Source organism: Erpetoichthys calabaricus, chromosome 16 (assembly GCF_900747795.2).
Source record: "Erpetoichthys calabaricus chromosome 16, fErpCal1.3, whole genome shotgun sequence".
Lineage (NCBI taxonomy): Eukaryota > Metazoa > Chordata > Cladistia > Polypteriformes > Polypteridae > Erpetoichthys > Erpetoichthys calabaricus.
Genome location: NC_041409.2, coordinates 97,241,605 through 97,267,356, shown reverse-complemented (window position 1 = coordinate 97,267,356; position 25,752 = coordinate 97,241,605). Strand labels below are relative to the sequence as shown.

At 42.7% G+C, this 25,752-nt stretch overlaps 1 protein-coding gene across 2 annotated transcripts in view; it reads right to left on the bottom strand.

The window, feature by feature from the left end:
- The window catches only part of mipol1 (mirror-image polydactyly 1), a 295,842-nt gene that overhangs the window by 261,136 nt on the left and 8,954 nt on the right, over positions 1–25,752 (bottom strand). The window contains exon 2 of one of the 2 annotated variants that reach the window (XM_028821473.2): positions 22,630–22,721. In XM_028821473.2, the coding sequence (XP_028677306.1) occupies positions 22,630–22,721 (92 nt within the window). Of the gene's footprint in view, positions 1–22,629; positions 22,722–25,752 lie in introns of those variants that run through there. The other variant, XM_051920033.1, reaches the window with a different exon arrangement.

The window sequence follows — 25,752 nt, the reverse complement described above, 5'->3', positions numbered from 1 at the left end:
TGGTGTCAATTGTGAAATGATGTTTGCAACATAATAAGAGCTCAACAGGCTGCAGCTAAAGTGATGGCAGCGGTTTGGAGGGTGTTGCGGTTCCCCATGGATGTTTGAATCGAGGATTCAGAACCATTACACTCTAAATTATGTGTGTGTGTGTGTGTGTGGACTGAAGTGAATGTCTGAGTGGAAAAATTCATTTGCATTAAGTCAGCTTGCTGCTGCCAACACTCAGTCATTACAGCATAGTCTGCGGTGGTAAAGCAGGAGCGGGGTCTAAAGACAGAACTGGTTAACCAGTCAAACTACATCCCTGTCCTCGCCTATGGTCATGAGCTGTAGATAATGGCCAAAAAAGAGAGATGGTGAGTAGGAGAAGCTGAAATGGGGTTGTTTGTCAGGGTGGCTGGGTGAGGAGCTCAGCATTTCACGAGAGCCTCAGAGTAGAGTCACTGCTCCTCCAGATGGAGAGGAGCCAATTGAGGTGGTATGGGCATGTCGTTAAGGATGCCGTGCAGGTGGTTCCTCCTGGAGCTGCTCCAGGCATGTCCCACTGGGCGGAAACTCCAGTAGCAGTTCCAGGATATGCTAAAGGGATTAATCACCCTCGGCTGGCTTAGGAACGTTGGGGAATACCCCAGGGACTGCTGGGATCTGTGACTGGAGACAGGGAACTCTGGGCTGATCTGCTTTGCCTGCTAACACCGAGACCCTCAACAGTGAAAATAGAGTCACAAAATGAAAAGTCATTCAGTGGCCTGGTTTGTGCACCCGTCATTGTTTATTTTTCTTTATTTTGCCTGTATCCTTTTCACCATCCCATTTACTCTACTTAGGCGTAATTATTTTTCTTTGTGGTTTTACATTAAAGGTTACTCAATTTTCACTCAATCAGATGCCACTGAATGGGAACAAAGTACAAAATTCTGACAAACATTTACTCAGAATGTAGTTAATTGGGAAGTATTTACTTAATCCTGAAACTAAAAGCTACAGGTGGCTTAAGTAGAAGTACCATGAGGACCTTCAAAAATAGGAAGCCCATGGGGCAGCACATCCCCTGGAGTTTAAGTCCGGGATGCACACCCTGCGTGGAGTTGGCTTTTTTTTTTTTTCTTTGTGTATGCTGCTTCCCATTTCTTTCCACAGTCCAAAGACATACAAGTGTAGGTGGATTGGCAACGCTAAACTGGCTATCCCCTGCCCATGCGTAATTCTTTAGAATGAGCTGACCTCCTCGGCAATATAGGGCTCCAGGTCCGTGTACTTTTTGGTATTTGAAGTTTCGTTTCAGAAAATATCACTTAAAAAAGAAAAAGAGACACTTATTTGATTTTCAATTTAAAAGGGAAAAATGAAAAAGGCAAAACAATTACGTTTTTCCTTTTGTTCTTTCACACATCAGAAAAGAAAAATACAAGAACCGAGAACGAGAAAGGTCCGAGTACTTTTTGGTATTTGAAATTTCATTTTAGAAGCAAAAATGAAAAAAACGAAAATGAAAGGAATTTTCAGATTTTGAAATTTGAATTAAGAATACAATGAGGGAAAAATAAGGTATTTTTTAATTCTATTGTAACAAATAGCAGTCATAAACTTAAAATTACACATACTTTTCTGGATTTATTTGTGATTCAAACAATAAAAGTGTAATAGCTCAAAAACAACAAAACAGACGCATTTATAGCTTTTGGGTCCGTGTACTTTTTGGTATTTGAAATTTCGTTTCAGAAAATATCATTTAAAAAGAAAAAGAGACACTTATTTGATTTTCAACTTAAAAGGGAAAAATGAAAAACGCAAAACAATTACTTTTTTCTTTTGTTCTTTCGCACATCAGAAAAAAAAAATGCAAGAAACAAGAACGAGAAAACTGCTTTTATTTCGCAGTAGGTAACAACAATAACATTCATAAAAGAACGGCTACATCAATGAAGCAAAGTTTGCAAAGCTTGTACTTTTACCTGAAAGATGCGACTCGGTTTTTCTGCAGTCATGTCCTTGTCCCGGAGTGTCACTCTTTTACTGTTCCGAAAAACAATGTAATGGTCCATCCTCTGCTGATGTCATGAAGTGTAACTTCAAGGCCGTCGATCGATGTGTTGTGAGGAAGACTGTTCGCACATGTCGTCAAAAATTACTGAGAAGAAGTACTACTTCCGGTTTCAGACATTGAAAATGCGCCTGTTTTGTTGGTATTATTACCAGGCTTATTTTAACTTCACCTGTTTGTTGTCTGGTACAAAATCTTGTAATCGATATTTAACCCACTTCCTATTGTCCAAATGACTTGCACACTTACTCATTTCCGATGACAATACATGAATCAATAATCAGTTTCACTAATTGATCAATTAATCCATGTTAATTAAGAAATTTTCATATGAAGAATAGTTCAAGATTTCACCAATACATGGCACTAGTAATGGATAGAAACATTAAAGGAAGTGTTAAAATATTGATTACAAAATTATACTAAAACAAACCCAAGACTAAAAAGTTGAAAATAATATGTATATAAAAAATACTTTTTAAAAACCACGCTTATATTAAGTTAAATAGTGTACTAAAAAGTAATAAGTCTCTCATAAATCACTCGTAAAATAAAAGCGTGGGAGCTTTTCATCAATCAACATTCAAAAAAAACACTTCTTAACTTCTTAGCAAAAGCGCTCACCTTTTATTTTACGAGTGATGTATGACTTATTTTTTTACTTTTTAGTACACTTTTTAAGTTAATATAAGCGTGGTTTATATATATATATATATATATATATATATATATATATATATATATATATATATATATATATATATATTATTTTTGAGCTATTACACTTTCATTATTTGAATCACAAATAAATCCTGAAAAGTATGTGTAATTTTAAGTTTATGACTGCTATTTGTTACCATAGAATTAAAAAATACCTTATTTTCCCTCATTTTATTCTTTAATCAAAAAGTAAAAATTTTCAATTTATCACTTTTGCTTCTAAAATGATATTTCAAATACCAAAAAGTACACAGACCGACTCCAGAATCAGCACACATTATTGAACTAGTATTTATGCAAATTCAGTTGTACTTTATATCCTAAATTTATGAATCACTTTCAATAAAGGTTCCAGCTAAAACCACAAACATCTTAATTCCACAGAAGCATTTTCTGTTGTTTAAGTACTTGAGAGCCAAGTCCAAATCAGCAGAGAGAAGGTGAGGAAGAGATCGGCCTTCTGATAAGGTGACACTGAACAGCGGCCATCATGTGATAAAATTCAAGTTTCACAATTCCAAAGCACTCGTGAGGTAGCAGCACAGAAAAAGATCGTCACTGGACTGTGTTCTCAAGTAAAAGCAGTCTTAAAACATCTGATCAGCATCAAGGGATGCTGGTGAAGGAATAATGGCGTCATGGAGAAATCAACAAAAGGCCCGACGTTGTTTTCAACTACTTAACCTTAGTGGTCCAAAGATAGATAGATAGACAGAGAGAACTTTATTTGTCCCCAGGTGGAAATTTGGCTTTTAACAGCAGCTCTTTAAATAAATAAATATATCAATAGGTACATAAATAAGTAAATAAATAAATATATACAAACTTTGGTCCGAACACATACTGGAGTTACTATAAAGCAAGAAAAAATTCAAAAGAAAGAAAACTTCTGACTTGGCTGTCCGAGTCCCAGGGAGGCGTTATGCAGACATATCGCTGTTGGTATAAAGGAGCCCCAGTTGCGTTTCCTGACACACTTCAGCTGAATAATGAATTGGCCGAAAGTCCTCAGTGTCGGTGTGTCAGAGCAAGGATATGCAGCATTGTTCATAACGGCACTCAGTTTTGTTTTAGTCCTCTCCTTCACCAGGGTGTCCAGAGGGCGTCGAGGAGTTTTCAACTGTGTGTCTGCGAGTTACTTCAATGTGTACAATACGGAAAGGGCAAAAATAAATACTTTGGGGTTAAGAAAAGCCTGCATGTGACTGGTGGACACACAGTCACGTCAGACAGCTGCAGTGTTGCGCAGGGACCGCTTTTTGTTTTAAAACGGTTTTTGATTCCCAGAACACGCAATCAAGAAAAACATTTCAAACTAACTGTATCTGTGGACATTATAACTATAATAGCTGTTCATTGAAAGTAGAAATATTAAATCCACCGTTCTCATTGAAGGTTTAGCACTAGTCTTCTTCTTTTTCCGGCTGCTCCCGTTAGGGGTCGCCACAGCAGATCATCTTCTTCTGTATCTTCCTGTCCTCGTCATCTTGTTACACCCATAATAATTATAATAATTCTTTGCATTTATATAGCGCTTTTCTCACTACTCAAAGCGCTCAGCAATTGCAGGTTAAGGGCCTTGCTCAAGGGCCCAACAGAGCAGAGTCCCTATTGGTATTTACGGGATTCAAACCAGCAACCTTCCGATTGCCAGTGCAGATCCCTAGCCTCAGAGCCACCCATCACCTGCATGTCCTCTCTCACCACATCCATAAACCTTCTCTTAGGCCTTCCTCTTTTCCTCTTGCCTGGCAGCTCTATCCTTAGCATCATCTTCCCAATATACCCAGCATCTCTCCTCTGCAGTTCTTGTTTTTGATTTTTTAAAATTCTTCTCAACTGTAGCTGTGATATCTTTCACTTGGATGTTATAGACTGCATTGAGTAAGTAAAGCTGGAAAAAATATTGGTTTGTGTGTTTTCATTTAAGGCTGTAAAGCAAAAAAAAAATGGGAACATTTCGTCACCTTATCGTGGTGGAGGGGTTTGCGTGTCCCAATGATCCTAGGAGCTCTGTTGTCCGGGGCTTTATGCCCCTGGTAGGGCCACCCAAGGCAAACTGGTCCTAGGTGAGGGATGAGACAAAGAGCGGTTAAACAAACCTCCTATGAAGAAAAACAATTTTGGACGGCGTTTTTCCCTCGCCCGGACGCGGGTCACCGGGGCCCCACTCTGGAGCCAGGCCTGGAGGTGGGGCTCGATGGCGAGCGCCTGGTGGCCGGGCCTGCACCCATGGGGCTCGGCCGGGCACAGCCCAAAGAGGCAACGTGGGTCCCCCTTCCCATGGGCTCACCATCTATGGGAGGGGCCAAGGAGGTCGGGTGCAGTGTGAGTTGGGTGGTGGCCGAAGGCGGGGACCTTGGCGGTCCGATCCTCGGCTACAGAAACTGGCTCTTGGGACGTGGAATGTCACCTCTCTGAAGGGGAAGGAGCCTGAGCTAGTGCGCGAAGTTGAGAGGTTCCGGCTAGATATAGTCGGACTCACCTTGACGCACAGCTTGGACTCTGGAACCAATCTCCTTGAGAGGGGCTGGACTCTCTACCACTCTGGAGTTGCCCCTGGTGAGAGGCGCCGAGCAGGTGTGGGTATACTTATTGCCCCCCAACTTGGAGCCTGTACATTGGGGTTTACCCCGGTGGACGAGAGGGTAGCCTCCCTTCGCCTTCGGGTGGGGGGACGGGTCCTAACTGTTGTTTGTGCGTATGCACCGAACAGCAGTTCGGAGTACCCACCCTTTTTGGAGTCCCTGGAGGGGGTGCTAGAGGGCATACCTTCTGGGGACTCCCTCGTTCTGCTGGGAGACTTCAATGCTCACGTGGGCAATGACAGTGAGACCTGGAAGGGCGTGATTGGGAGGAATGGCCCCCCTGATCTGAACCCGAGCGGTGTTTTGTTATTGGACTTCTGTGCTCGTCACAGATTGTCCATAACGAACACCATGTTCAAGCATAGGGGTGTTCATATGTGCACTTGGCACCAGGACACCCTAGGCCTCAGTTCGATGATCGACTTTGTGGTCGTGTCGTCGGACTTGCGGCCACATGTCTTGGACACTCGGGTGAAGAGAGGGGCGGAGCTGTCAACTGATCACCACCTGGTGGTGAGTTGGCTTCGATGGTGGGGGAGGATGCCGGTCAGGCGTGGTAGGCCCAAACGTGTTGTGAGGGTCTGCTGGGAACGTCTGGCAGAGCCCCCTGTCAGAAGTAGCTTCAACTCCCACCTCCGGCAGAACTTCGACCACATCCCGAGGGAGGTGGGGGACATTGAGTCCGAATGGGCCATGTTCCGTGCCTCTATTGTTGAGGCAGCTGACCGGAGCTGTGGCCGTAAGGTGGTCGGTGCCTGTCGTGGCAGCAATCCCCGAACCCGCTGGTGGACACCGGCGGTGAAGGATGCCGTCAAGCTGAAGAAGGAGTCCTACAGGACCCTTTTGTCCTGTGGGACCCCGGAGGCAGCTGATAGGTACCGGCAGGCCAAGCGGAATGCGGCTTTGGTGGTTGCTGAGGCAAAAACTCGGGCGTGGGAGGAGTTTGGGGAGGCCATGGAGAATGACTTTCGGACGGCTTCAAGGAGATTCTGGTCCACCATCCGGCATCTCAGGAAGGGGAAGCAGTGCAGTGTCAACACTGTATATGGTGGGGATGGTGCGCTGCTGACCTCGACTCGGGATGTTGTGGGTCGGTGGGGGGAATACTTCGAAGACCTCCTCAATCCCATTAACATGCCTTCCAATGAGGAAGCAGAGCCTGGGGACTCAGAGGTGGGCTCCCCCATCTCTGGGACTGAGGTGGTCAAAAAACTCCTTGGTGGTAGGGCCCCGGGGGTGGATGAGATACGCCCGGAGTTCCTCAAGGCTCTGGATGTTGTAGGACTGTCTTGGCTGACACGCCTCTGCAACATCGCATGGACATCAGGGACAGTGCCTCTGGATTGGCAGACCGGGGTGGTGGTCCCCCTCTTTAAGAAGGGGGATCGGAGGGTGTGTTCCAACTACAGAGGGATCACACTCCTCAGCCCCCCTGGAAAAGTCTATTCAGGGGTCCTGGAGAGGAGGGTCCGTCGGATAGTCGAGCCTCGGATTCAGGAGGAACAGTGTGGTTTTCGTCCTGGTCGCGGAACAGTGGACCAGCTCTATACCCTTAGCAGGGTCCTGGAGGGTGCATGGGAGTTTGCCCAACCAGTCTACATGTGTTTTGTGGACTTAGAAAAGGCATTCGACCGTGTCCCTCTGGGAATCCTGTGGGGGGTACTCTGAGAGTATGGGGTACCGGCCCCCCTGATAAGGGCTGTTCAGTCCCTGTACGATCGGTGCCAGAGCTTGGTCCGCATTGCCGGCAGTAAGTCGAACCCATTTCCAGTGAGAGTTGGACTCCGCCAGGGCTGCCCTTTGTCACCGATTCTGTTCATATCTTTTATGGACAGAATTTCTAGGCGCAGCCAGGGTGTTGAGAGGGTCCAGTTTGGTGGGCTCAGGATTGGGTCACTGCTTTTTGCAGATGATGTTGTCCTGTTTGCTTCATCAGGCCATGATCTTCAGCTCTCTCTGAATCGGTTCGCAGCCGAGTGTGAAGCGGCTGGGATGAGAATCAGCACCTCCAAATCCGAGACCATGGTCCTCAGCCGGAAAAGGGTGGAGTGCCCTCTCAGGGTTGGTAGCGAGATCCTGCCCCAAGTGGAGGAGTTCAAGTATCTCGGGGTCTTGTTCACGAGTGAGGGAAGAATGGAGCGTGAGATCGACAGGCGGATCGGTGCGGCATCCGCAGTAATGCGGGCATTGCATCGGTCTGTCGTGGTGAAAAAGGAGCTGAGCCGCAAGGCGAAGCTCTCAATTTACCAGTCGATCTATGTTCCTACCCTCACCTATGGTCATGAGCTATGGGTAGTGACCGAAAGAACGAGATCGCGAATACAAGCGGCTGAAATGAGTTTCCTCCGCAGGGTGTCTGGGCTTTCCCTTAAAGATAGGGTGAGAAGCTCAGTCATCCGGGAGGGGCTCAGAGTAGAGCCGCTGCTCCTCCGCATCGAGAGGAGTCAGATGAGGTGGCTCGGGCATCTGATCAGGATGCCTCCTGGACGCCTCCCTGGTGAGGTGTTCCGGGCACATCCAACCGGTAGGAGGCCCCGGGGAAGACCCAGGACACGCTGGAGGGACTATGTCTCTCGACTGGCCTGGGAACGCCTTGGGATTCTCCCGGAAGAGCTAGAAGAAGTGGCCGGGGAGAGGGAAGTCTGGGCATCTCTGCTCAAGCTGCTGCCCCCGCGACCCGACCTCGGATAAGCGGGAGACAATGGATGGATGGATGGATGGGTTCTTTTCTATACCAACTGTAAATTCAATAGTTTATAAAATGACCGTCTATTCTTTTGTTTCTCTGACCACTCTGACCAGGCTGTAACGGACTGCTTTTGAAGAACAGGCATTTTGCTGAGGAGTAATTAAAAGATTCCATGAAGAGCTCTTCGCCTGCCCGATTACTGATTTGTCCAGTTAGAGGATACTTTTCTTTAATAAGATGTTAAATGTCTACCACAACAACTAGGAGTCACAGGGGACGAGAGATGGCGTGACTCCATGAAGTTTCCAAAATATCTTGTGCTCGCCGAACTGCATACAAAGGCTTTCCAGGTATGCCGCCTTCAGCCTCAAATTCGTACTTTTTATTTTCCTTTTTCAATTCTGTTGTGGTATGACAAACAGGAGACACCTGACAGATGAGCCTCTCTTCTGTTTGTATGGTCCAACAACACCCACTGCCTCCTTGTTACCTCAAGCTTGTATCACAGGGTGGTCCAGATCTAATTATACAACTGTTCGACTGACAACCGTCTCCCCACCATTTTACAATGCACGGCAGGTGCTGCCATCTATTGGCAACAAAAAAGAATTTTAAGTGAAATCTCTATGTGCAGGGCGGGTGCTGTGAATTCTCTATGTAATAAACTTAAATTATAGCGTAATGAAAATTGCATAATTAGATCTGGACCACCCTATATATGCAGCACACTTCTAGATGAGCAGTCATCAGTTGTCCGCGCTCAGACACACAAACCTGTCCCTTTGACCTGTTTGAGTTAGTTGTGGTGAGTTGCAGACTGCTATGACCGACTTCCAGGGGATGACGGTGACAAGTGTGAATGGGGACTGTCCCCATCTCTCCAAGATTATGCAAATGAAGGATATGACTGAAAATGGCTATAAAAAGTTGCATAGTGTGAGCGGGGCCTTCACATACTGTACATTGAGCTACTGAAGGTGTAAAGTCCCATTTAATTTTTATCTCCTTTCCTTTGGGCCTTCATTTTTTGGATGGACTCTCTAAATTTTATGGGTCACTAGCTTGCTTTACTTACTTCACGGAATTACCGAATTTTCACAAATGCTTTTGCAGATGATTACCATATGGCTGAATGTATTTGAACTGTTCATTAACTCTTCTTTATTTTAGATACATGACACTCTGAAGCTGCCTATACAGGGTATTACTCTTAATCTCTTATTTGGCAGCTTTGCTCTCCTTGTGCAATAACCTTAAAAAAAATAAGCAAAAATAAACAAATGCCCAATTTAATTGCAACAAAGAGGCAGTAAAGGTATTTTAAGATACTGCATTTAATTAACACAGCTTAAGTACAAAGTGAAGACTGCAAACAAAGCTGGCTGATACGGGCCATCTGGTGTCTAATTTCATCAACATTACACGGGTCCCCCGAGGCATAATATCGAGAACCCCTGCTTTATGTGAAAAAAGGGGAAAAGGTGACTGCAAATTAACTTCATCCTGTTAAAACTCCACTTCTCAGCAGACCACAGAAATAAAGACTCAGTGTAAAGAGAAGGGTCTTGGCTGCGGATCTTTAGCGGCAGGCCACGCTGTGGCTCCTTAAGTCAAAAGGCCCTGAAACGTCATGCAGGTCAGGTTTTTCCCTGTAGGTTGGAGGGTCTCCATGCAGGGCTGGATGCAGATTAACGTCATACCTAGAACGGAGCAATTGCAGGTTAAGGGCCTTGCTCCAGGGCCCAACGAAGTAGAGTCACTTTTGGCGTTTATGGGATTTGAGCTGGTAACCTTCTGATTGCCAGTGCAGATCCCTACCTCAGAGTCACCACTCCGCCAAATACACGAGGGGGTACCCAAAAATTACAGGAATTGGAAAAATAATTTTTACTTTACTGAAACTTTAGTCTCCTTCAAAGTACTCTCCATGTGAATAAATGCACTTGTCCCAACAGTGTTCCCGATGGTGGAAACATTTTTGGAATCACTGAAGAGGAGCGTTGTCCAAGGCCTTCAGCGATTTTTCTTTGACTTCCTCCACGGTATAAAAACGCTTTCCTTCGAGTTCTTTTTTCATATGCGGGAATGAGAAAAAGTTGCATGGAGCAAAGACATGAGGCGAGTAGGGAAGGTGGCAAGAACTCCAAAACACGTAAGTCAATTCGGAAATCTCTTCAATAGACCGATGACAATCTCCGTAAATTGCATTGCAAACTTTTTGAAGATTTCCGTCATTCCTAATTGTTGGAAGGTCGGCCAGATCTCGGTTGCTCTTCAAGTTACATTTCCCCTTATTTGAAACGTGAAAACTACTCGTAGGCCTGTGTTTTACTTGAAACTTCCTCTTTTTAAAAGCAGTTTCAAGCATCACTACAGTTTCATCAGCTGTCTTCCCTAAGAGAAAACAAAAATTGACGCAGACTCGCTGTTCTTTATGATCACCCGTCACAAAAATCGCAGAACACGTTTAATAAGCACCAAGAAAAACCGACACAGAATGGCATACGAACAACACAGAGCAATGCCACTCAGTGGACTGCCACAGAATACTGTAAGTGTGCTACACCTAGCGGCGACACTGAGTGCCAGGTACAGATTCCGGTTATTTTTAGGTACCCTCTTGTATATCATTAACTTCCATTATTACTATTTCACTATTGTATATGTACATTATTTAATGTTGGGAGACCCATTTTGTAGAACCTGGTTCAGCTACACAAGCTGCAGATTTGCTGTGTGGTCCATGGTGCCCCAAGCACAAGCTTATTTAGTTTAATGGTCAATCCAGCCCTGGCCAGACCCTTTGGCAATGTATAAGTTAAACAAGAGGGGTTCCACAGTCTGGGGTTTGAATCCCAGATTCTTTTGTTCTCCATATAGAGATTTCATTTTCTTCCTTTATCTGCATGTTTCTTCTTCTGGGGTTTCTTCCCACATTTCCAAAGACATGCAGGTTAGCTAACTTGTGATCCCAGAAAGCACCTGTGTGAAGGACTGGAAACTATGATGGACTTGTGTCCTCTCCAGAGCTGATCCCTGCCTCGCATATCATGCAGCTAAGTTATAGGCTCCGGTGTCACTGAAATCAATTAAGCAAGTTTAATTTGGCAGACAAACATGAGCAACCGTGCCACTATTGAACAACCGAATCTATATTTATATTAATATATATATATATATTAATATATTATATATATATATATATATATATATATATATATATATAAAAAACCAAATACCACAGACTCACTCATCACAAAATCTCCCAAACCATGAGGACTTGGGACTTGAAATTTGGAAGGTAGGTTACCCTTGGCCCATAGGTGCTTGATAGGAAACGTTTTTTAAAATTTCGTGGTCCAAGCATGTTCTCTGTCTGTATGCCTGTCTGCTTTTCACGATGAGATTTTCTTAACGGATTTAGATCGAGTTTTTTTCTATAATTAGCTTGAACTTTCCGGTTGATTTTGCGACTTCTCTCATCGCGCTAAGTACCAGAGTTCTCTTGCGGTACCGATGTATTTATGCAAATCCAACAGAGAGGCTGTGAGCAGGGGGGCGGAGCCTTCCTCATTCAAGTCTCTCTACGTCTCACCACGTGTTGGTGTGCACCTTGCCTCTGCTTAGCTAGTGATACCCGTTTGTTCAGCAGACATCATCATCTAGAGATTGTTAAGGAGTAACGTTTGACGTTTTTGAGAGAGAGAGAAAGAGAGAGAGAGAGAGAGAGAGATCAGAGCTCCATGTGTTTTAGAGGGTAGCTGCTGATTGGCAGAGATATCACAGCCATGTGCTTTTCTCCCCATGCGGGGAACGCTCTCCCATCAGAGCTGAACACGATCAAATTCAGTGCCAATGCCTATTGATTTTTAAAGTCTGTCCTGTTTCATTAGACAGACAGACAGACAGACAGACAGACAGACAGACAGACAGACAGACAGACAGACAGACAGACAGATAGATAGATAGATACTTTATTAATCCCAAGGGGAAATTCACATACTCCAGCAGCAAAAATAATAAAAAATAAAATTAAAGAGTGATAAAAATGCAGGTATACAGACAGACAATAACTTTGAATAATGTTAACGTTTACCCCCCAGGGTGGAACTGAAGAGTCGCATAGTGTGGCGGAGGAACGATCTCCTCAGTCTGTCAGTGCAGCAGGACGGTGACAGCAGTCTGTCGCTGAAGCTGCTCCTCTGTCTGGAGATGATCCTGTTCAGTGGATGCAGTGGATTCTCCATAATTGATAGGTGCCTGCTCAGCGCCCGTCGCTCTGCCACGGATGTCAAACTGTCCAGCTCCATGCCTACAATAGAACCTGCCTTCCTCACCAGTTTGTCCAGGCGTGAGGCGTCCTTCTTCTTTATGCTGAAACTCCCCAGCACACCACCACGTAGAAGAGGGCGCTCACCACAACCGTCTGATAGAACATCTGCAGCATCTTATTGCAGATGTTGAAGGACGCCAGCCCTCTAAGGAAGTATACTCGGCTCTGTCCTCTCTTGCACAGAGCATCAGTATTGGCAGTCCAGTCCAATTTATCAATCAGCTGCACTCCCAGGTATTTATAGGTCTGTATCGTCTACACACAGTCACCTCTGATGATCACGGGGTCCATGAGGGGTCTGGGCCTCCTAAAATCCACCACCAGCTCCTTGGTTTTGCTGGTGTTCAGGTGTAGGTGGTTTGAGTCGCACCATTTAACAAAGTCATTGATTAGGTTCCTATCCTCCTCCTCCTCCTGCCCACTCCTGATCCAGCCCACGATAGCAGTGTCGTCAGCGAACTTTTGCACGTGGCAGGACTCCGAGTTGTATTGGAAGTCTGATGTACATAGGCTGAACAGGACTGGAGAAAGTACAGTCCCCTGCGGCGCTCCTGTGTTGCTGACCACAATGTCAGACCTGCAGTTCCCGAGACACACATACTGAGGTCTGTTTGTAAGATAGTCCAAGATTCGTGCCACTAGGTATGAATCTACTCCCATCTCTGTCAGCTTGTCCCTAAGGAGCAGAGGTTGGACGGTGTTGAAGGCACTAGAGAAGTCCAGAAACATAATTCTGACTGCACCACTGCCTCTGTCCAAGTGGGAGAATGATCGGTGTAACATATAGATGATGGCATCCTCTGCTCCCACCTTCTCCTGGTATGCTAACTGCAGTGGGTCGAAGGCATGGCGGACCTGTGGCCTCAGGTGGTGAAGCAGCAGCCTCTCCATGGTCTTCATCACATGTGACGTCAGAGCAACAGGCCGGAAGTCATTCAGCTCACTAGGACGTGATACCTTTGGGACTGGGGTGATGCAAGACGTTTTCCAAAGCCTCGGGACTCTCCCCTGTTCCAGGCTCAGGTTGAAGATGCCCTGTAGAGGACTCCCCAGCTCCAACGCACAGGCCTTCAGTAGTCTATGTGGGCGCAGTCACGGGGTACAGCTAGTGTATCTATACATAAAAGTCAATGTATGTCTGTGTCTCTGTGTGTATGTATGTATGTTCCAGCATCACTTCCAAACAGCTGGAGCGATTTTCATGAAACTTGGTACACGTTTCTCATTAGTCGACTAAAAATATTGTAGGTTGAAATCAACCCTAACCCACTCCCTTCTGGGTAGGGTGGGAGGTGATCTTGTTCTCTTGAATGCTTGTTGACACTCAGAACGACCAGCAGAGGGTGAACTGGAAGTGACTGCCAGCATTCTTTATGTTTGAGCACCACCACCGCTCCCCTGTTGCTTTTGAAATTAAATAGAGTTGGCCGGTTTGTGCGTCAACTGGATGATAACATTGTGAGAACCAGCCTCGATGGGGACCGACACCAAGACAGCTTATGTCCAAAATACGCACGTTTTATTTTCCAAGACAAGTACAGGGTACCAATCACTCGCAGTCCCTCGCTCTTTTAGTCTTTTCTGGCCGCCTCCACTCCTCCCTCGTAAGCTTGGTCTCGATCCCTCCCATCTCCGGCTCCTCGACTGGAGTGAGGTGGCCCCTGTTATTCAGTACCCGGATGTGCTACTGGTGCTTCTTCACGATCTCCTGGAAGCACACCGTGTGTATTTGCCTCTTGGCTTAGCAGCACTTTCCGTTTGTGGCAGAAGTGCTGCCGTCCACGTGCCCCAACTGGGTGGAGCTTCCCAGCTCTGAACGTGTGGCCCACCTGCAAACCAGGGCGGTTGCCCTCTTATGTCCCGGGGGAGGTATTGGTCCTCTCCTGGTCCTTCCACTTTCTAGGCATCACTGCTGCGCAGACGCCACAGCTGTTTGTCACAACATACATACAAGACAAGCAAATTAGTGAGTCTTCATTGTTTGTTCATTTATTTTTAAAGTTTTTTTTATTTATTATACAGTAATCCCTCGTTACTTCGCAGTTCACTTTTCGCGGATTCACGACTTCGCAGATTTTATATGTAAGCATATCTAAATACATAACGCGGATTTTTCGCTGCTTCGCGGGTTTCTGCAGACAATGGGTCTTTTTACTTGCTTCCTCAGTTGGTTTGCCCAGTTGATTTCATACAAGAGATGCTATTGGTGGATGGCTGAGAAGCTACCCAATCAAAGCATGCAGTTAAGTTCCTGTGTGCTGCTGATTGGCTCAGCGACGGAGTGTTGCATTAACCAGGAAGTCTAATCTCACTCATTCATCATTAACGTGCTAATGCTTCAGGGGCCGTGTCCAAGCACCAACAGAAGATGCAAATGATTGCAGAAAAAGTAAAAGTTTTGGATATGTTGAAGGAAGGGAACAGCTACACTGCTGCAGGACACCGATTCTTTTTATTTAAAAAGGAGGAAAGGCATATAAGATCTACGGCAGCAGTGTCCTTTAACCAGGGTGCAAAACGAGTTGCAAGTGGACGTGATAAGGCAGTAGTCTGGATGGAATCTGCTTTAGGAATCTTTGCAACAAGGTTGACGACGTCATGACCGCCTACAAGCTGCTACATGTACTTCACTATACAGTAAGTGTAAACTTATCTACCGATTTCATATTGCTTAGCAGTTGTCCCTGTTTTTAATGGAGTAAATGGTGGGTTGTAAACAATACAGGGAGGGCTTAAAAACGTCCAAATACACGTTAAATAATTAAATAAATATAGTGTCCCTACTTCGCGGAAATTCAGTTATCACGGTCGGCCTTGGAACCTATCTCCCGCGATAAGTGAGGGATTACTGTATTTTTCTCAAACAATTAAAAAAAAAAAAAAACACTTTATTTTTCAGCTATGTTAGCTAGTGTCTTTATATATGAAAAACAAAAACCAGAAACATGACATATCACTTCTTTAAGGTCAGTGTCCCAAACGTTTTATTTAGTGATAATTTGAGGTCTATAAGCATCTGAAGGCCCTTTTGTTTCCAAGTGATTCCTTACGTTACCAATGAAATTGTCATTTTTTTTTCCTTCCGTACAGACCACTATTGTTTGACTAGAACTTTCCTAGTGAATTATTGCAAAAGCCAACTTTGCAGGTAATTTAATTTTATTAAAAAATTGTTGCCACATCATCTACTTAAAACTCAATAAGGAAATGTAAAAGCAGCCCAGTGCCAGGGTCCAAGAGGGATGTAACAATTTCATAACTTAATAGACTTTGTGCAGCCAAGAAATGGCGTTTTTATTAAATTAATCATATAGAACACAGAATCAGCAAGAGACCTGAGAACACACTCTGAAATACACTGAATCGTTATATATATTATTTGAGGTTGCTAATGAAAGCAGTCTCTTTTTAACAAAAGTGTGAAATTCACACTGCTAATATGTACTGTTTGATTAATCAAACTGGAGCCACTTTAAAGTCTCTTTGGCAAATCCCTCTGTCCTGATTATTAGAGTCAGACTTCTTCAGAAATCAAGATTATTGTACTCTCTATGGCAAGTTAACAGTAAGCAATATGGACCACCAAGCAGAATTAACAATCAGTACAGGACGTGGCTTTTAGTAAAGAGGAGGCTGTGGGACATCCGTGAACTACGCATTCATTTATCAGTGTTCTACTGTTGACATTTCAAAAAGCAGACTCCTTACATCATTCTACTGTTATAAAATCATAAAGGAGGAATTAAGTCAGAAAAGACGACAAAATCCCAGACATACTGTACTCTTGACCTAAAAGATCTCCTGTACAAATAGTTTAAATAGCAGCCAAAAAGTGCAAGCCTCACTCTCACTACTGAAAAATAAGAAGAAGTGATGGAGTGGATTATATAGCAGGTGAATGCCATGACGGTAGGACTGGCATCCCCAATAGCGATGGATGGCAATTACTTGCCTGGACACAATTCCATACTCGAAAGATGTGAATGGACGCGCACCACGGCTGGGTTGGCTATTGGTATCTTCCCTGGTCGGGAGGCCATAATGGAAGGAAAGACGGAGGCTGCTGCCCGGTGAAATATATCCCCCCTATACGCAGGGTGGCGGCATCCCTATGGTGGAACTCTCATTTCTACACCCACAGGGCATACTAGGAGCGGTAGTCCTGATGGGCAGCCCTTTTGGAGTACTTGGTGCCGCCAGGGTGAGCTGCAAGGGAACACTACTACTACTTTGGGGGACTTCCACCTGACCCGGAACTGCTTCCAGCGTGCACTGTTGTGGCACCGGACATACTCCTGGGTCTGGCATAAAAGAAACCCCCAACTCAAACATCAGCGAGTCAGAGTCGGGGTGACACTCATTGAGGAATGGTGGTGGAAGAAGACAGAAGGTGACCAATTGTGCATTATTATTCTGGTGGACTGGCTGAGTCATGTAAAGAAATTATTGTACATCAAAATACCTTCCATTTCTTTTTTTTTTTTTTTTTTATTTGTGTTGGGTGCTTGGGGTGCCCTCTGGTGGCCACAAACACAAACATTAGAGGACTATTAAAACAGCACCTTTTCTGACAAATTCAGGTCCCAGCAGACTCTTCCTTCAAATTCTATACTGTAATTTAAAAACTGAATATAATCCAATGAAATATATAAATTATATATTGTGGCAGATGGCTGGGGGTCCTGCTCAGGGAGAGGAGCAACATCTTCCCCAGGCCACGAGAAGGTAGCCGCCCTGGTCTGTGTGGGGGCCATGGAAGCAGAGCTTGGAAGATCAACCCGGTTGGGGCCCGTGGTCACCGCCAGGGGGCGCCCGGATACTTGTGAAGCCCTGGAAGGCAGCGCTTCCACTACACCAGGAAGTGCTGCCGGACCAGGGGTGGTGTACACCCCGAGTGCTTCCGGGTGCAAGGGCAGCACTTCCGCCACACTGGGAAGTGCAGCTGTCAGTTTGTCATCGAGCACCTGGAGCACATCTGGGTAAGATATAAAAGAGGCCACTTCACTCCATTCCAAGAGCCGGAGTCGGGTGGAAGAGGACGGAGCTTGCAAGGGGAGGAGTTGGAGGCGGTAATGAGAGAAGAAAGGAGTCAAAAGGACTATTTAATGGTGGTTGGTGCACTGTGTTCTGGTGTAGTGTAAATAAACATGTGTGTTTTAAGAGGTTCTGTGTCTGCCTGTGTGTGTCGGGTTCGAGCTTTCCACAATATATTATATATATATATATATATATATATATATATATATACACACACACACACACACACACACACACACACACACACACACACACACACACACAGGGAGCACACACCATGTTCCAGTTTAACGTGTGTTCCATTGAACTTGGTATGTCATACATCAGAGACCGTGGCTCTTTGCTTCTGACAGCATTGTGATGTTCTTGTATAAGTATCACAAGTATTTTAGATGTTTGTCCCATGTATACAGCTGTGGTGCAAACAAAATTCAGGGCTAATACTTAAAGTGCTAGAGAGCACGAAAACACCATCAACTGACACATGGACATGAACCCAGCATATGCAGGCTTAAACAGAAGAACATCTATATACAGTACTACATAAAACTTCATGAGCAACACCCTCCAAACCCCACTTTATTAATCCACCCCCACTTACACGCACCTACCACTCCCTGCTTCCTCACATGCTATATATTGCCTCGGATTCCTGTATGGCTAATCATTTTCCTCTGGTGATGACTCCTGGTAGGGGTAGAAAGCTTAGGAATAAAAAAATAAATTTTAAGATATGTGACTCATCTCCCTTTGTGTATTTCTAGCTACAAATTACACTTTACATATTTTATATATATATATATATATTATAAAGTGCTGTATCCATCTTAATTGAATCATTGGCAGCAGGGTCTCTAATAAAATCTATCAGAGTGTGTTTTCTCATTGAAAGACTTATATTCTACAATACTCCAATATTTCTTCAACAAAATCTTAGGAATAGTTTACATAGTATAGAGGAAAATGAAATAGTTTTCAGTAACTTACTTCAGAATTATTATCAATTTAAAACTGATAAATATATAATCCAAATGTAGTTACATAATACATTTGTAATGCTTATTATTTTTATACATTACATTTATTGTGTTATAAGTATTCCTGTTTTCTTTGCCTCGCCACTAAATTCAAGTCTTCATTTTCTCCTTTTCTTTAGTGGTCCATTGATAGACCACCAGCTCCCTCTTGTGGTTAAAAGTTTTGGAAACAGTTCCGAAAGTTCTCTTCAATGAAAGATAAGCCTGTGGTTTTTAAAGTGGGAGTCCCACTGCATTTCGGGTACGGCAGCAGTCCTGGTGAAGCTGACGTTCTTAAAATAAAATAAAACAAAAAAAGAAAAATAGAAAATCCATTCTAATGTTGCAGATTGTCTTTTAAATGCCACCCATAGTTATATAAATAAACATAATTGAAAATGTTCTGCAAATGCTGAATTAAAGTATGTACCAAAGTATTGATTGACTAGTTCTGCAATTCTCAGCTGGAGGGTTAGAAAGTGGGTTTTAAGAAGGACTGTTAGTCACATGGCAGCAGAACCTAAACTTTAACTTTGATTGTTAGGCTAGATACTTCAAATTTAAAAGTAAAGAAAAAAGGTGACACATCAAGATACTTCAATTTGTGGAAGTGATATACCAAGAGAAACGGGTTGACTACTAGGCCCTAGAGACATCACATGATATTTGCTCACGCATTTGTGGACAGTCTGCTATAGTTAAGCATTTGCTTGAATAATAGGTCTGCTATTATGCAAAATCAAGCAGTGGAGCCGCTGTTAGCAGAAACTAAGATCCAGGAAAGGCCCAACTATGCAACACTGGGTTTATATTAGTGAGGTATCCTGACCAGGTGGAAACCCCTGGGGTCAGCCATACACCATAAACGTTGAACGCATTTGAAAGGCTTGCATGAACTGAATCTCTCGTTTTAACGAACGTTACTTTGCTTCACCTTCTTTCAATATTTACTGGCAAGGACTTCAAGTGCAACACACAAAGTGGGCCAGACCAGGCCCCTTTCTCTATTCCTTAGTCTTTATCAGTTTCTGTGGTACTCCCAAAATGCACTCTGGCCATGTAAAAAAAAAAATCTCTCTAGCAACACCTTAATCTGCCAGTCTCCTAGGAATCATGGATAACACATTTACCTCAGTGGGCTTCACTCAATCGGGAGAAGCCGCAGTTCTGTGCCAAAGTGCTGACACATTTCAGAATCGAGAATGAAGCCCTGCAGACCCGTTTTGGAAACTCCTGCTATTATTTCAGTCATTACATACAGCTTGTGATTATTAAAATATTAATGTCTTATCAACACTTCTCACTTTAAATACATGTTACTCAAATAGTAAGTTGTAAAACACCGCACAGGACATTACGAAATGTCCTTCACTGAAATTGAAAACCTCTTCTTGAGGCTGGCCACAGGCAAAAGAAAAGGCCTGCAGGTCTGTTATACTGTTTAAAACTGGAGCAGTTAAGTGATGCCTTATTCGCTATCCTCACATCCTCACACTTCAGCTCCATTTACTTCTCCAGGATTTGACAGCCTTTAAGCTCCATTTTAAAATGGTTATGAAGGTACCACATTCTAATCTTAGGCTACATACACACTACAGATCGAGTATTGTATCCCTAATATGAAATTACAAAATCTGAAACGTTCCGAGTGCTGACATGACACCACCTATGTTGCCTCTAATTTTCTTTTTTTTTTTTTTTTTTTTAAATACTGAGACGATGTGAACAACATAGCTGCAGGTTTCAGATGGATTTATGAATTCTGAGCAGGGGAGTCAGGACCCCCATGATGCATCAAGGGCCACGTTAGCTACTGTACATCATGTGATCAACAACTGGGCCTGGGAGGGGATACGGTTGATCCCCGTGAAGTACCATGAAGCTAGGACACATAATTGGAGACCGCAGATGGGGTGCCCCATGAAGGAGGACAGGTCCTATGCAGTAGTTTCAACATTCTGCAGAGCAGAGGTGAAGGGAGTGAAATGACAACACCGATGCAGCAGTTCGAAAGTGCAGTGCAGCACCCATTTAAACAAAACAAAACTCCATAAGTGGAAAATTTCACACTAGGCTTCTGATTTATAAAACTTTGCTTGGATTCAAGCTTGAAAAACTGCATTTGCCAAAAACTAAGGAAATGCATAGGCAAAAGATTAAAAAAATAAAGATCTGAGTTAGAAAACTTTGCATATTCACATTTCTATGCAAATTACCTTTACAAATCACAACCATCACAAACATTCATTTATGTATTGCGTGTCTTAAATATTGTGATGGAGGACCCAACAGGCAACATAATCAAAGTCAATTTGAATTCATGCAGGACAGGAGTTTGGACATAACAGGCCAAGGTGGGGCATGCCAGGACAGTGGCCACACGACCACACACACATGTCATTGATAGTGCCCAGGAGTAACATAAGAATGGTTACACCCCAGGCTGACAGGAGCCTCCCTAAACCTCACCTAGATAGATAGATAATTGTGAAAGGAACTATATATCAGATGGATGGACAGATTGATAAGAACCATAGATGTGAAAGGCACTATATAATAGATAGATAGATACTTTATTAATCCCCAAGGGGAAATTAACATACTCCAGCAACAGCATACTGATAAAAAACTATTACATTAAAGAGTGATAAAAATGCAGGTATAACACACAATAACTTTGTATAATGTTAATGTTCAACCCCGACAGATAGACAAAAGGCACTATATGATAGCTAGATAGATGAAAAGCACTAGTTGACAGACAGACAGATGAAAGACACTATAAGATAGATAGACAGATAGATAGATGTGAAAGGCACTATATATCAGATAGATGGATAGATCGATAAGAACAATAGATGTGAAAGGCACTATATAGATAGACAGATAGATAAAAAGCACTATCTATCTGTCTATTAGACAAACAGATAGACAGATGAGACACTATAAGATAGATAGATAGATAGATAGATAGATAGATAGATAGATAGATAGATAGATAGATAGATAGATAGATAGATAGATAGATAAAATAAAAGGATGAATAACCTTTGAGGTCAATCATCACCCCGATGCGGAGAGTAGACGTCACGTAGTATTTGTGTACTAAATTTCAGGTCAATCGGTCAAACGGTTTGCGAGCTACAGGTGATTTAAAATACTGGACAGACAAACGGACAGCCACGGTAGCATATTATATAAGAAGATATAAAAATTTCAAAAATCCAAAATACTTCTGGTCCCAGGCATTTTGGATTACGGATACTCAACCTGTACTATATTTTCATTTAAAAATTGCCAGTTATCAACCGAAAACAATTTCCTTCCACACTAACATTTTCACATCGTTTATCCAAGGATCTCTGCCCACACTGAATCGACTATAAGCACATATGACGTAGCCATTTCCCTACACTGGGTGTGCACGCATCAGCAGAAACAGAAGAGCAAATGCCCTCCTTGAAGGGATGGTCACACTGCCAGCCACAGGATTTTATCACAAAGCTGTAGCAACTGGTATATTTGGCTCTGCACACGTGTGCAGTTTTCAGATTATACAAAATGAAATTTAGACCCAAACAGGTAAACAACACAACACGCATCACAGAAAGCAACTCCTCTATGTCCACCATGTTGGAATGTGGTTTTCATCCATGAAGAGAAACCAAACAGGGAAAGAGACTTTGTAATGAGCAGGATCCAATCAGGCAAGGGCTATGCAATAAGCACAAACCAATCAGAGTATGATTTAGTGTCTGCGTTTTCAAAACTCTTTAGTTTAACACATCCACATGGCGAGAGTGAGCCAGCGTTCTCAAAAGGATTTGTTTCTGAGGAATAAAATCCCAGGCTAGTGTTGCTATAAGGCAAACATGGAGACAGATGTCTGCATTTTAGTGTGGACATAGCCCAAGTTATGTCTAAATCCACAGGCCTTAACAATGACAGACGTCTTCTTTACAAAACCACTAAAGCAGGATGAACAAAACAGCAGTGAGCATACCCATTAACAACTTCAAACCACCCATTTTTTGTAACCTGCTTATCCAGTTCAGGCACAGAAAATAACCAGTTTTACGTGACAAAACCATTGGGAACACTGTGAATAAAAGTCTCATTGAGGCAAACATATTATGAATGAGATTGAACACTAACCCCAGCACACAACAGTGACCCCATGTAAAACAAGCGTCACTAACCTTGGTACATATCAATTAAAGTCTCCTGTTGCTTTTTATTGTGCTTCTGTTTTGATGATCTGGATTCCACTTCATCGTCTGTTGTAACATCCCTGAAGGAAACAAATAATACAAAATGGAATGAATCAACACTGAAAGTGTACAAAAAAAACTCAAATATATTCCTAAAATTACTTCCAGAAAATAGTGGTCCACGGTTGGTACAGAGAGACACCCTTGGTGCGTTCCATAGACAGATAGATATTCATTTTCGTAGATACATAAACAGACAGACAGACAGACAAATGAAAGGCACTATATGAGAGAGAGAGAGAGAGAGAGAGAGAGAGAGAGAGAGAGAGAGAGAGAGAGAGAGAGAGAGAGAGATAGATAGATAGATAGATAGATAGATAGATAGATAGATAGATAGATAGATAGATAGATAGATAGATAGATAGACAGACTAGCAAAATACCCTCGCTTCGCAGCAGTGTGTTAAAGAGGTTATGAAAAAGTAAAGGAAACATTTTAAAAATAACATAACATGATTGTCAATGTAATTGTGTTGTCATTGTTATGAGTGTTGCTGTCATATATATATACATATACACATATACACACACATATACACATATATTTTTTATATATATATATATATACATATATATATATATACATACACATACATACATACATATACACACATAGATGCACTTACAATAACATAGAAATCAATATAAACAACATTAACATCATTATCATATGAGAATATGAAGTAATATATAAGAAGCACATTTCATATAAATATAAATTATTAAACAGTAAAATCTTCTTCTATAATTTGCTACCGTGGCTTTTCGTTGGTGTGTCCAGGATTTTAAATCACCTGTAGCTTGCAAACCGTTTCACGTATTGACTTGAAATGTGGTACACATATAATACGTCACGTCTGCTGTCCGCTTTATGGGTGATGAATGTATTACTCTTTTTATGTTTATTTTATTTTAGAATCAACTCCTATCTGCGCACACCAGGGCGGCCGTGGGCGGATGCGTATGGTGTATTCACTCCATGTTATCGTGCATTGCGCTGTGACTGGTATTTTGATAAAAGAATTTGAACAATATATAAGAAGCGTATAAATTATTAAACAGTAAGACATTAACATTTAAGAAGTAAAGTTACATTGAGTACTACTGCAGTGCCTTCAGGTATACCTCATTTTTTCTTTGCCCATTACATGCTTAAATGTATACATTTTTTGGTGTACCTACCCGAGAACACGCGACATATAACCGAGCGTGGGAGAAGCATGGATTTTAAACACGCGTTGAGTTCATCTGCTGGTCTCCCTCGTGGAATAACTGGTAATGTTTGACTAAAATCTACAGCGAGTAAAACGACATTACCTCCTTTTTTTTTTTTTTACGATCTCTGAGATCTTGCTCTTTTCGGTTCAAGGCTTCATAAGCTCTTTTATGTTCAATGTTGTACTTAATAAGTAGTAATTATCCCAAACCATGATCTTTGAATGTTGCAAGACTTTCGCCTTGTATGTAGATCGGGGTAATTACATTCATTGCATTCCTAGTCTGAATCACAATCTGATTGTATGGGTGGTCACCTGGCACTGTAGGGTTGCCACCCGTCCTTTAAAATACGGAATCGTGCCGCGTTTGAGAATGAAATCGCGCATCCCGTTTTGAATCAATACTGGACGGGATTTATCCCGTATTTTTTGTATCATTTTTTTTTTAAAGCAGCGTCTCATGCAAATCATTCCACACGCATTTTATGAAGATGCCTCCTTTCCTACTTTTGATTGGGTAATACTTGATGTCATCGTTAGTTTGATTGGTGTTTTTAACTGTCCAGTGAGGAGGGCGTGTCTTTTAAGTACAGTCTGCAAAGTGTTGGCACTGAGATGTTGCGTCAGCGCCATAGTTGAAGCCCCTAACGTTGCGGTCAGCAAGTCGGCTAACATCCGCCATGTGCCGTCTTTCAGTTGCGAGAAGCAGATCATAGAATGGTTGAAACTGTTGCCCCTAACGTTGCGCCACGGCGTGTGCTTCGTTTATACCTCGTGTCTTCTCATTAAACTTTTATCTCGCGAATATGTTATTGCAATCCGCAGCGGGAGCGTTTCTATAAACTTAATTTAAACTTACGTTTTACACCGTGCTTTGTTTCCCTTATGAACATGCTTGTATGCTTAACTCGCTCCGTTCTCAATTGTTTAATAAATTTTTTGCTCTTTGCTGTTTGTGGCTGTTCCTCCATTTCCCCCTACTTCGTTCTTTTATCTCGCGAATATGTTATTGCAATCCTTAACGGGAGCGTTTCAATAAACTGATTGAAAATAGTTTTGCATTTACCTTTTTAGTAAAAGGCGAGCTTTTAAGCCTGAGAAATCACCCCGTAAATGCACACGTTTAATTGGACATGTGTTAATATGTATGGTTACACAGTATTAAAAGACAGTGAACAACGTCAGTTACCTTTCTTCCCGCGTTTGATAAAAGGTGAGCTTTTAAGCCTCAGAAATGAGTCCGTAAATGCACACGTTTAATTGCACATGTGTTAATATGTATGCTCACACAGTATTAAAAGACAGTCAAAAATTAACGTCATTTACCTTCGTTCCCGCGTGTGACTCGTGCTGTAAATGTCTTCCTTGTTTTTAGTTCACGTGATTACGTAGGAGGCGTGATGACGCGATACGTGACTCCGCCTCCTCCATTACAGTGTATGGACAAAAAATATGTTCCAGTTATGACCATTACGCTTTGAATTTCGAAATGAAACCTGCCTAACTTTTGTAAGTAAGCTGTAAGGAATGAGCCTGCCAAATTTCAGCCTTCCACCTACACGGGAAGTTGGAGAATTAGTGATGAGTCAGTCAGTCAGTCAGTGAGGGCTTTGCCTTTTATTATTATAGATAGATAGATAGATAGATAGATAGATAGATAGATAGATAGATAGATAGATAGATAGATAGATAGATAGATAGATAGAATAGGCAGACAGAGATGTAATAGACACTAAATAATAGATATGAAAGGCATTATATAATAGATACATAATAGACAAACAGATACACATATAGATACATAGATAGGAATGCATTTTACCCAGAGGGCAATT